Source organism: Scyliorhinus torazame, chromosome 8, assembly GCF_047496885.1.
Source record: "Scyliorhinus torazame isolate Kashiwa2021f chromosome 8, sScyTor2.1, whole genome shotgun sequence".
In the NCBI taxonomy this organism is placed as follows: Eukaryota; Metazoa; Chordata; class Chondrichthyes; order Carcharhiniformes; family Scyliorhinidae; genus Scyliorhinus; species Scyliorhinus torazame.
In genome coordinates this window covers 81,622,932-81,635,853 of record NC_092714.1, presented here as the reverse complement: position 1 = coordinate 81,635,853, position 12,922 = coordinate 81,622,932, and the positions used below count along the sequence as shown (strand labels likewise).

At 42.5% G+C, this 12,922-nt stretch overlaps 1 protein-coding gene across 5 annotated transcripts in view; it reads right to left on the bottom strand.

Moving 5' to 3' along the window:
- Positions 1-12,922, bottom strand: part of riox2 (ribosomal oxygenase 2) — a 61,148-nt gene that overhangs the window by 16,914 nt on the left and 31,312 nt on the right. For all 5 annotated transcript variants that reach the window (XM_072513905.1, XM_072513906.1, XM_072513903.1 and 2 more), the window contains one exon: positions 8,380-8,468. In XM_072513905.1, coding sequence (XP_072370006.1) covers positions 8,380-8,468 — 89 coding nt within the window. The remainder of the gene's footprint in view (positions 1-8,379; positions 8,469-12,922) is intronic.

Here is a 12,922-nt window from a genome sequence, read left to right as displayed (position 1 = left end):
TCTATTAATTAACCAATCCTGTGTCCATGCTACTACTTTACTCTTAACGCCATGCATCATTATCTTATGCAGCAAGCTTTTGTGTGGCACCTTGTCAAAAGTTTCTGGAAATCCAGACATACCACATCCATTGGCTCCCCGTTGACTACAGCACTGGTAATGTCCTCAAAAAATTCCACTAAATTAGTTAGGCACGACCTGCCCTTTATGAACCCATGCTGCGTCTGTCCAATGGGACAATTTCCATCCAGATGCCGCGCTATTTCTTCCTGGAATATTGATGGATTCCAGCATCTTCCCTACTACCAAAGTTCAGCTAACTGGCCTCTAATTACCCGCTTTCTGCCCACCTCCTTTTTGAAAAATAAATTTAGAGTACCCAATTCATTTTTTCCAAATAAGGGGCAATTAATTTATCGTGACCAATCCACCTACCCTGCACAGCTTTGGGTTGTGGGGGTAAAACCCACACAAACACGGGAGAATGTGCGAACTCCACACGGACAGTGACCCAGAGCCGGGATCGAACCTGGGACCTCGGCGCCGTGAGGCAGCAATGCTAACCACTGCACCACAGTGCTGCCTCCTACCTCCTTTTTTAAACAGTGGTGTCACGTTTGCTAATTTCCAATCTACTGGGACTACCTGAGTCTAGTGAATTTTGATAAATTATCACGAGTTAATTTGCAATTTCCCTAGCCACCTTTTAGTACCCTGGGATGCATTCCATCAGGGCCAGGGGACTTGTCTACCTTTCGCCCCGTTAGCTTACCCATCACTACCTCCTTAATAATAACAATCATGTCAAGGTCCTCACCTCATTTCCATCAGTCACTGACTGGCATATTATTTGTGTCTTCCACTGTGAAGACCGACCCAAAAAACCTGTTCAGTTCCTCAGCCATTTCCTCATCTCCCATTATTAAATCTCCCTTCTCATCCTCTAAAGGACCAATATTTACCTTCGCCACTCTTTTTTGTTTTATATATTTGTAGAAACTTTTACTATCTGTTTTTATATTCTGAGCAAGTTTACTCTCATAATCTATCTTACTCTTCTTCATAGCTTTTTTAGTAGCTTTCTGTTGCCCCCCTGAGATTTCCCAATCCTCTAGTCTCCCACTAATCTTTGCCACTTTGTATGCTTTTTCCTTCAGTTTGATACTCTCCCTTAATTCCTTAGATATCCACGGTCGATTTTCCCTCTTTCTACCGTCCTTCCTTTTTGTTGGTATAAATATTTGCTGAGCACAGTAAAAAATTGCTTGGAAGGTTCTCCAATGTTCCTCAACTGTTTCACCATAAAGTCTTTGCTCCCAGTCTACAGTAGCCAGCTCTTCTCTCATCCCATTGTAATCTCCTTTGTTTAAGCACAAAACACTAGTGTTTGATTTTACCTTCTCACCCTCCATCTGTATTTTAAATTCCACCATATTGTGATCGCTCCTTCCGAGAGGATCCCTAACTATGAGATCATTAATCAATCCTGTCTCAATACACAGGACCAGATCTAGGATCGCTTGTTCCCTCGTAGGTTCCATTACATACTGTTCTAGGAAACCATTGATGGACCCAATTTTGGGAAGGCCACTGAGAACATAAGAAATAGGAGCTGAAGACTATATAAAATGAAAAAATGAAATGAAAATCGCTTATTGTCACAAGTAGTCTTCAAATGAAGTTACTGTGAAAAGCCCCTAGTCGCCACATTCCGGCACCTGTTCGGGGAGGCTGGTACGGGAATTGAACCGTGCTGCTGGCCTGCCTTGGTCTTCTTTAAAAGCCAGCTCTTTAGCCCTGTGCTAAACCAGCCCCTATATGGTCCAATAAGCCTGTTCCACTTGATTGTGCCTGATCTTAGTTTTGAACTACACTCTCTGCCCGCTCCCCATATCCCTTGATTCACTGAGACACAAAAATTCTACCCATCTTGGCCTTCAATGTATTCAATTATAGTGCACCCAAAACCCTCTAGGATAGGGAATTCCAAAGATTCATGATCCTCCGAGTGAAGGAATTTCCCCAGTCCTAAATGATCAGCCTCTTATGCTGAAACTGCCCGCCCCTGTTTTTGATTCCCCAGCCAGGGGAAACAACATCTTGGTATCTACCCTGTCAAGTGCCATCATAACTTTGATTGAATGAGATCACCACTAATCCTCCTAAACTCCAGAGAAAATAGACGCAATTTACTATGCCTATTATTAAGTCAATATGACATGAAATCTAAAACTGTATGTATTAAAACTTTTTTCCTAATTTTAAAAAGGATTTTCTTCTGAACCAAAAGAGGTGGCTGTTACAAGTCACATGACCACAGGATTGGTCCCTTGTTATGAAGCTACCAACAGGAGTTACAAGAACAAAATAATCCTCCTCTCATCTTCATGAAATCTCATACCAACTACAAGGATATCATATTCACAAAACAAGGGGACTCTCAAATCAAAACTTGTTAAGCCTGCAGAGCTGCTAACAGAATCATACACTTGGGACTGTCCAGGTCCATTTCAAAAGGGGTCCACTGAGGGGGACAATTGGTGTCATTTCCATCTTTGAAAGTTTAGACAATTGTTTCCCAACTCAAGAACCTTAATATGGATGGTTACTCTTTCAAAAGTTAATGGCTGGCAAATTATCAGTCCTGAAATCAAAACCAGTTACAGACATGGACTGGATAAACATCCCTTTTGAAATCATTGTGGAGAAGGAAAGAACTGGCCCAGTTTCTGTACATCAACTTCAACTTGTGCTATCAGTGCCAACAATAAAGAGAACTGTACAACCCTGGTCTTCAGGCAGCTGAACTCGAGCTCCAACAAGAAAGAACTCCTCATTGGGCTCTGCCTCCAGACTCTGATAACAGAGTCAAATGAACATATTCATTTTTGTGGTTCTTTTAGGTGGCATGCATGCATGTGTGAGTGGAGCATTACGAACACTCCTCCCTTGGGTTTTGAATGTGAACAAACTCACCTTTTGAATCACAATGCAAGTTTGCGGCAAATTATTAGTAAATTGGATTACACAAACAGAGGGTTTGGGAAAGGATGCCATTGTCTACTTTAAAAATAATTCAAAACACCTTATGCTTACAGACAGATGGTAAGAGGTAGGAAGTTCAGTTTGTCGGTCTCTCCTAGCCATAACTCTCTCACTGTAGGACAACCCTCTTACTCCAAGGACATATCCAGTGAGTGTCCACTGTACTGCCTCTGATCCTTCTTTGAATATGGAGACCAAAACTGCACATAGCATTCCAGGTGTGGTCTCACCAAAGTCCCATACAACTGCAGCAAGACTTTTAATTCTTGTACTTCCAATACCCTGGCAATAAAGGCCAACATGCTAATTGCTTGCTGTACCTGCATGCTAACTGCTTGTGGTTCTTGTACAAATCCACTCAAGCCTCTGAATGTGAATATTTACAAGTTTCACACCTTTCAAAATTACTCTGCTTTTCTCTTATGACCAAAGCGAATAACTTCACACTTTCCCATATTATACCCATCCTGCCACATTGTTCCCCATTCATTTAACCTGTCTACATGTCTTTGCAATCTCTTTTTGTCCTCCTCATAGCTTGCATTTCCAACTAACTTTGTATTATCATATTAGATACAAGTTTCCCTGTCTCTTCATCCAAGTCACTAATATTTATTGTAAATAGCTGAGGTGCCAGCACTGTTCCTTGCAGCACTCCACTAGCCACAACATGCCAACTTGAAAATACCCCATTTACTCCTGCTCTCTGCTTCCTGTGCAACAAGCAATCCTCTATCTGTGCTTTTTAAAAAATAAATGTAGATACCCCAATTATTTTTTTTTAAACCAATTAAGGGGCAATTTAGCATGGCTAATCCACCTACCCTGCACGTCTTTGGGTTGTGGGGGTGAAACCCACGCAGAAACAAGGAGAATGTGTAAACTCCATATGGACAGTGACCCGGGGCCGTGATCGAACCCTGGTCCTCAGCTGTAGGCAGCAGTGCTAACCACTGCACCACCATGCCGCCCCTCTATTTGTGCTAATATATCACCACCAACACAACTCCTCCACCCCCACAACTCCATGAGCCCTTAACTTGCATATTAACCTTATGTTTGGCACCTTATTGAATGCCTTTTAGAAATAAAAGTATACCACAATCTACTATTATATCCTCAAAAAAACGCTTAATAAATTTGTCAAACAGGATTTTCCTTTTATAAATCCGTATTGACGTGTTCCAATCATGCTATGTTTTTCTAAGTGCATTGTTAAGACTTCCAGAATCTAGGGAATTTTGGAAAATCATAGCCAACACATCCACATTTCTGCAAAAATCTTTTAGAATATTCAGGCGTAGGCCTTTGAATCTAGGGATTTGGCAGATTTTAATCCCAAGTTTCCTCCGTATTTTGTCTCCACTGATATTAATTACCGTAATTTCCTCACTCTTATTAATCCCCAAGTTCCCTCTATTTCTTGTATCTAACTTGTGTCTTCTACCATGACAGACAAAAAATATTTGTTCAATGTCTCTTACTATTTTCTCATTTTCCATGAAGAGACCAACTTCAGCTGCCCTCTCCCTTATTATGTACTTGTAAAAGCTGTTACCACTTGTATTTATGTTCCTGACTAGTTTACTCTTATATTACGTTTTCTCTTTTTAAAAATCAACCTTGGTGACCCTTTGATGGTTTCTAAACACTCAAAATCCTCATAATTACTACTACATTTTGCAACACTATAAGCATGTTCTCTTAATTTAATACTATCCTTAACCTCGTTTGTAAGGCATGAATGGATCTTACGCACCAAGGGGGAGATTCTCTGGCCTCCTCACAACATGTTTCTTGGCATCAGGATCTTCTGGTCCCACCGCTGTCAATGGGATTTCCCATTGAATCCATCCCACGTAACCTGGAAACCCACGGCGGGGGTGCGTGGTTGGCAGGAACCGAAGATCTCACCCTGATGTTTTTCAATGGAATCTATTTTTGTTGAACATCTTGAATTGTTCCTTTAAATCTTTTCCACTGTTTAATTACCGCCATATTGCTTGGGGTTTCCCATTGTGGGCATCCCCATGCCGTCGGGAAATTAGGGGCATGAGTGCGCTGCTGGCCAAACAGAGGATCCCACCGACGGAGAATCCCACCCTTATGTCTCCTTCATCCTTTGGTTACTTTCTCAGAGAATTCAACAAGGTTAGTTATGAGTGTCTTTACATTTTGGAATTATGCTGGCTATTCTTTAATATATTTTAAGTTTCTGGATGCATCTTTGAATAATGGTTTGATTATCTTTATCACATGATATTTAGCATTTTAAATTGAACAGAATTTAAATGCTTCCCATTGCTACTCTATTTCTTTCTGACAACAAAATTCCCCTCTTTACGCTAATTCCATTCTCACCCATTAAAATGCACTTTTTTCCAAATATATTACTTGTCTCTTAAGTTTTACTTCTGTCCTTCCTGGTCTTCAGTTTAAATCTTATGTTGTGTCCCATCAGGTTCAGGCACTCCATCCTTCTTTAGGTTATTATATTTTATAATATTTCTCATCTCGCTTTAAACCTATTCCCGCAATCCTTCTCTCTTGAAACACTGAAATACAGTACATGCTACGTATCTCTACCAATTTCTATTTATCCATTATTATCTCACTATATCCTGATTTCCAGATTCAACTTTCCATTTATAATAGGAGTATCTAATTGCTAATAATCAAGGTACCACAATTTTCACTACTTTTAAAAGGTATAATATCTAAAATATTTCCCAACGATCACATGATTTCATTCAGAAGTATTCAACTACTCCTTAGCATAGAACACTAATGCAACAATAGCTACAATAAATCAATGAAGCTGTGAACGCACATTTTAATAGAAATACAATACAATTACTTTTACCAAGAAGTCATTTAAATTAAAACTCCATAAAAAAACATTTTTAATTTAAGGTACCATTTGATAACACTCAAAGCAGTAGTTGTAATTCAGGCTATGACAAGAACAGATGCTGAATTCATTTATATTAGAATTACAATGACACACAAATAAATTAGAATGTTTTAAAAGAGGCATGAAAAAATCCCATAACCAATATCCACTGAAGCACATTGTTGAATACTCTACAGTCATCTTTATATTAGTTATAAAAAAGCAACAGTTTTCCATCTGCTACCAGAATGGAACATGTCGACTTCCGGTGGCGTCCATGGTATGAGTAGTCGCACACAGGGCAGCTCCTGCTCAAAGGCATAGGAAAGGGCTCTTTTTACCCGATATTGGGCGGAATTCCAATGAAAAGGATAGTTGAAAGTCGGAGGAGTAGTTTCCCCCAGGAGTGGCATGCCCGCTGGTTATCAAACTCGGCAGAAGACGGTGAGAGACCTGGCCAATGTGTTGGAGGAAATCTGTGGCGCAGCAACCGGTGTGAGGATGGTGGAGGGGGAAGGGATGGTGCCAGGTGGAAAGCCCTAGCTGGAGCAGTTGATGCTTCTCTTGAAGAATTCTGCCAGCAGAGGAAGGAAATGCGGGAGGATCGCTCTAAAGGCCACTGAAGGAGCTGTGGCACACCTGAAGAGTTCGATGGAGAGGATGGAGAAGTGTTTGGAGGTGCAGGTGTCAACAGAATTGGGAGGTTGAAGGTGTGATCACGGACCACAGCGGTCGTGTGGTGGCACTGGAGGCGGAGGTGGGGCTCCTAGGAGACCTTTGTAAAACGTTGAGGGAAAAGGCGGAAGAGCAGGAGAATACCTTGAGGAGGCAGAAGCTGCGAATAGTGGGCCTTGTCTGAAGGAGTGGCGCCGAGTAGCTATTAAGGGAGCACGGTGGCGCAATCCACAGTGAAGATTTGGAATCAGTTAAGGCAGCACGGTGGCGCAGTGGGTTAGCCCTGCTGCCTCACGGCGCTGAGATCACAGGTTCGATCCCGGCTCTGGGTCACTGTCCGTGTGGAGTTTGCACATTCTCCCCGTGTCTGTGTGGGTTTCATCCCACAACCCAAAGATGTGCAGGGTAGGTGGATTGGCCACGCTAAATTGCCCCTTAATTGGAAAAAAATAATTGGGTACTAAATTTATAAAAAATTAAAAAATAATTTTTGAAAAAAAGATTTGGAATCAGTTGAGGAGGCATTTTAGGGTGGAGGGGATGTCGGTGTTAACGTTGCTGTGTGAGAACCATAGGTTTGAGCCGGAAGGGACGGATAGTGTATACAGTGGAGGGAAGTAGGGTTGGTCAAGGTGAGGGAGCTGTATTTGGAGGATGGGTTCGCCAGTCTGGAGGAGCTAAGGGAGAGGGTAGAAGTCCCTAGAGGTAGAGAGTTCAGGTATCTGCAAGTTAGGGGCTTTGCACGAAAGGTCTGGAAGGGGTTCCCCAAGTTGCCGGGTTACATCCTGCTGGAGCGACTGCTGCTTCCGGATGTGGAAGGGGAGGGACAAATAGGGGATATATACAAGTGGCTGGGGGAGCAGAGGGGCGAACAGGTGGTGAAGACCAAGGAGAAATGGGAAGGGAAGTTTGGAGTGGAGATCAATTGGGGAATATGGAGTGAGGCATTGTGTAGGCTAAACGGGACTTCCTCTTGCACAAGGAATAGGCTAATACAGTTCAAGGTTGTACACAGGGTACATATGACTCGGGCGAGAATGAATGGGTTCTTCCAGGGGGTGGCAGATGATTGGGAGAGGTGTGGGCAAGGGCCAGCGAATCATACGCACATGGCCTGGGGTTGCGAAAAATTGAAGAGATTCTGGGCAGGAGGGTTCGCGGTCCTAGCTAGGATAGTGGGGGAGGAAATGGTCCCGGACCCTTTGGTGGCGGGGTTTTGGAGAAGCCGGAGCTCATGGAGAGGAGGGCCGATGTCATGGCCTTCGCCTCTCTGATTGCCCAATCAGATTTTACTGAAGTGGTGGCAACATCGCCACCGGGGGGTAGCGGCTTGGCTGGGTAACCCATACGACGTTCTGCGGTTGGAGAAGATAAAGTATGAGTTATGGGGCTCAACAGAGGGGTTTGAGAAAAGGTGGGGGATGTTCGTGACCGTGTTTGAGGAGTTGTTCGTCACGGGGGGGTGGGTGAAAATGGGGAAAACGTTGTACAAACTGTCTTGTTGATTGTTGGGAAGCATGTTTCCTGGGGTGTTTATTTGCTGTAACCGGTTTTGATACATGTTTGTGATAAAATACATTTTAAAAAAAATAGAACATGACAAATTTACAAAATTAATTCACAAAGCTAAAATATTTGCCAAACTAACTTCACTGCCTTCTGGGTAATACTAGAAAATGCAAATGGAGATCTGGAATAATTCTAGTTATCAAACTCAAGAGAAAACTGCTTAAGCAATTAAATTCTTGATTATTGTCTGTACTAACCGTCCTTTCTTGATCATGTTCTACCAAAATCATGGTATGGTCTTTAAATCTTAGCTTGATCTGATCATTGAGTTTGGGCAGTTTTCCAGCTGGAGAAGAAAGTTAAGCCAGTTAGCATGTACATACACTAGTTATGCCAAATCAACAGACAGATGACACGGTCAAGATCAAAGCAGAAGAGATATAATAAAATCTGATAATTAATTCAAACATTTTTAACATTATAAATTACATTTTGTACCAAAATAAATACAACAATTTGAACATTATTATCTCCATAGCTTTCAAGATATACTTAATTTTACAACTTTTGCTTTTATATTGCAGGATGGGCAATACAACTGGTAATTGTTTCATAGGAAGAGGAAGTTTAAGGCAACAAAAATACAAACAAGGACTGCCCTAAAGCTCTGTAATTATAAATTGGAATTTTATTTTATGGCAGTATGTTTAATTGGTTTTCGCAAGACTATAAAGATAATTATATACAAGGAAGGCTTTAGCATCTTCTTACTACAGCATCCAATTGTCTCTTACAGGCTTCCAGGGGTTTTACATCTACTACTTCTATCAATTCCATTTTTTTTAATGATTTGAAACTTGTCCTACTTTTGTATTTTCAAGTAATTTTATGGTTTATGTTTTCCATATTATTGACATTTGTAGAGTGCATATAGCTCTCGAAGACAACAGTTTGAGGATTGAAAAATCCACTCCTCCAATCTTTAGTGTAACTCTGACCTCTAACACTGGGATTTAGCTTCATGGTTCTTCTCTGTACTTCCTCCAAAGCGATGATCAGAACCTCACATAGCATTCAGGACGTGTTCTGATTGGAACCCTATAAAGTTGATATTGACTTTATGTGGCTTATAGTCTGGTTTAGATATCTAACCCAACATTCAAATGGCTTTTTTGGTTGTTGTTCTGCATTATGGCTGGTAGGTCTTTTCCAAATTCATCCCTAGTTGTTTTAGCACCATTAACTTCCTATCTATTCTTGGTACTTTACACTTAGCTCTATTAAAGTTCACTGCCACTGTACTGCTCACTTACGGAATTTGTCCTGCTCAATCTGTAAATTATGACCTGCCTCTTGTGTTTCTGCTTCCTCTATTTGGTTAGTAACAATGCACATTTTTATCAATTTGCTTTGGGTTTCAGAGTGCAAAATGTTAATCCTAAATAAAAATGACCGTGGTCCCAATACTGTTCCATAGGGCACCCAAACACTCTAAATGAATACCCAGAGTTTTCAATCCTTCAGCCAATTTTTTACTCATAACCAAGATTTATCCTGAATTCCGGTTTGAGTTTAAATGATAGCCTTTCGAGGGGAACTTGCTACCTTCTGGTGAAAAAATGTGTTTCAAGAACAGAATTCTATGCCTAATTTTAGATTGAAACAAAATGTAAATTGAAAGAGGTGCATGATAAAGTATGATCAAGACATTATTTGATTAAGTGTGGCACCAAACAGAGTAAATAATGATCTGCCTCGCACAGTCGGAGAGGAACGCCCAGTGAGGCGGAGAATCCAGCGTTGGAGAAAAAATGGGTTTCTAATGCTCCAGCCTCACACTGGTGTCGGGATAGAGATTCCCGCATGCGCCAGCGGGAGGATGCAAATGGGTCATTAAGACCACCTAGCGAGCTGGGCACCATATTCTCCGGGCCCGCGTGATTTTCCAGTCGTCTGGACCGGAAATCACATGGGTGAGAATTACTACAGGCATGGAGAAGTGTGGCCCTTTCGTGGTGGACCTCACAGTGGGTCAAGGGAGCAATTCCTTAAGGGAGTTGCCCCCAAAGTCCATCCGAGGGCCATTCTGCCCCCCCGAACAATGCAAGACCTGCCCACCCCAACCCCACCAGACCCACTCCCACCATTCCCCCCAGAGTCCTCCTATCCAAAGAATCCCTCTAAATAAGGAGACTTCCCAGAGATCCCCTATATAAGGAGACACCATCCCACATAGATCCCTCCAGGAAAGAGACTCCTGTCAGGAAGCCCCCCCCCCCCCCAAAGAAAACACCTTCCTTCAAGCTAGAGTAATTTTGAAGTGGTCAGCTGGAAATTGACAGCACTTAACTCGGTTTGAAGTGGGCCAGGACCTATCAATCAAAGTTTAATGTTTATAAAACAGTTAGAGCACTTCAGAGTTACCCAACCGTGAAGGAAGATGAATGGAGCGAAGCTGTGTGTGTGTGTGTGTATAAGTTGTCAATCACAGCATAGTAAGGGAATAGCACAGTGGTTAGCATTACTGCTTCACAGCTTCAGGGTGCGATTCCTGCTTGAGTCACTGTCTGTGCGGAGTCTGCATGTTCTCCTCACGTCTGCGTGGGTTTACTTTGAATGCTCCGGTTTCCTCCCACACGTCCTGAAAGACGTGCTGGTTAGGTGAATTGGACATTCTGAATTCTCCCTCTGTGTACCCGAACAGGTGCCGAAATGTGGCGACTAGGGTGTTTTCACAATAACTTCATTGCAGTGTTAATGTAAGCCTACTTGTGACAATAATGAATAAATGGCTTGCAGGTCAAGGATCTGAGGAGGGTTTAAACACAGCTGACTGGTTGTCTCTTTCCAGGGATTGACAGTGTCTCTGGGGTGGGGGGCACAGAAAATCCAGGGGCGGGGGGCTGAATTGCGATGCGGGAAGTGGCCAACCACGGAACCTCGCTATCGGGCCGCCTGCTCAAAATGGCAGCCCGATAGCCGGATTCGCTCGCAATTTTCGCCATGCATAAATCTGCACAGCGAAGGATTGGGAATCGCTTCCTGGTCTGCTCTCCTGAAATCATGTGCAATTCAGCTCCGGCGGGAGAACGTAGGGCTGGATTCTCAGATTTTGAGGCAATGTCCGGATCATGTGTCTAGTATTACAATCACAATGTCGGCGGCGCCCCCGCACTGATGCTCTGCCCAGTGGGAGGCTAGCATTTGCGCTACATAAAACCCCCGGCTTTCCCTGCAGATATGGATGGAATAATGCTGGGTCTGCGGCCGCGCAAATAGCCTTATTAAAAGTAAGACTATTTAGGGAGGATATAGCCACTCAGATTAGAAGAGTCGAACTGCAGGATTAAAAGCATGGCAGAGTTATTTAATTAATACTTTGCAATTGTTTTTACAAATGTTGGAAGTGAGCATAATGGAGGAAGACATGGAAGACATTAGAAACTGCAGAAATGGAATTAGCTGCAAGAAAAAGTGAATGTAACTAGGTCCTTATGGTACTTATCCTAGACAATTCAAAGAAATCAGGAAAGGTCGCAAGGTTTCACCCACAATTTCTCAATCCTTATTAAATACTATAAATAGTACTGTTAGACCAGAGCAACGCTACCCGATTGTAAATGCTCACTTGTTACAGGCAAAGCCACAATGACACATTTTAGTCTCATACACAATACAGTTAAGTGTACTCCCATGTGTATATTTACATAACTCCCATGTGTATATTTACATAAATAACACTGTAATGTTGGCAGTCTTTCTCTCCCACCAAAGTTTGGAATTCTCAGATGAATTTAGCACAAAGCACATTGTATTGTGGCTTCTAGGTTTTTGGTCCAAACTTTGACTTCAAGTGATTGCTGAAAATGTTGGCTTGCAAAATAAGACACACAAGAATGTCTACTGTTCTTCATTCAGAAGGTGGCTGAATGTTGCACTTCCTTCACTACGATCAGTCCTTTTGAAGCTGCTCATTATTGATTAAATTTGCTTTCTTAAGTTGGCCTCGAATCATCATAGAATTCCTACAGTGCAGAAGGAGGCTACTCAGTCCATCGAGTCTGCACCAATCTTCCGAAAGAGCATTCTCCTCAGATCAACTTCCCCCATTTCTCCATAATCCTGTAGCCTCCCTGGACACTAAGGGGCAATTTAGCATGGCCAATCCACCTAACCTGCACTTCGATTGTAGGAGGAAGCCGGAACACCCAGTGGAAACCCTCGCAGACATGGAGAGAACATGCAAACTCTACACACAGTCCCCAAGGCTGAAATTGAACCTGGGTCCATGGTGCTGTGAGGCAGCAGTGCTAACCACTGTGCCACCGCCTTGCACGGCTGTTCCGATTGATTGAGCTGCCACAATCACAGCTCCCCTCTCCGAGCTGCCACAATCACAGCTCCCCTCTCCGAGCTGCCACAATCACAGCTCCCCTTTCCTTATAAATGTGTTTTCACTGTGCTGAAGTTTGGGCTTTTCAATTCTGTCACACCATTTTATCAGACAATCAATCAGTAGAAACTTTATTTAATGTTCATTCATGGGATGCAGGCGTAGCAGGCTAGGACAGCATTTATTGCCCATCCCAAATTGCCCTTGAGAAGGTGGTAGTGTGCTGCCTTCTTGAACTGCTTCAGTCCATGTGTTGTATGAACACCCACATTGCTGTTCAGAAGTTCCAGGGTTTTGACCCAGCGACAGTGAAGGATATAGTTCCAAGTCAGGATGGTATGTGGCTTGAACTTTTGTTTTACCATATTATCAACAAATACAGAAAAAAGGTTCATGATTAAAGCTCA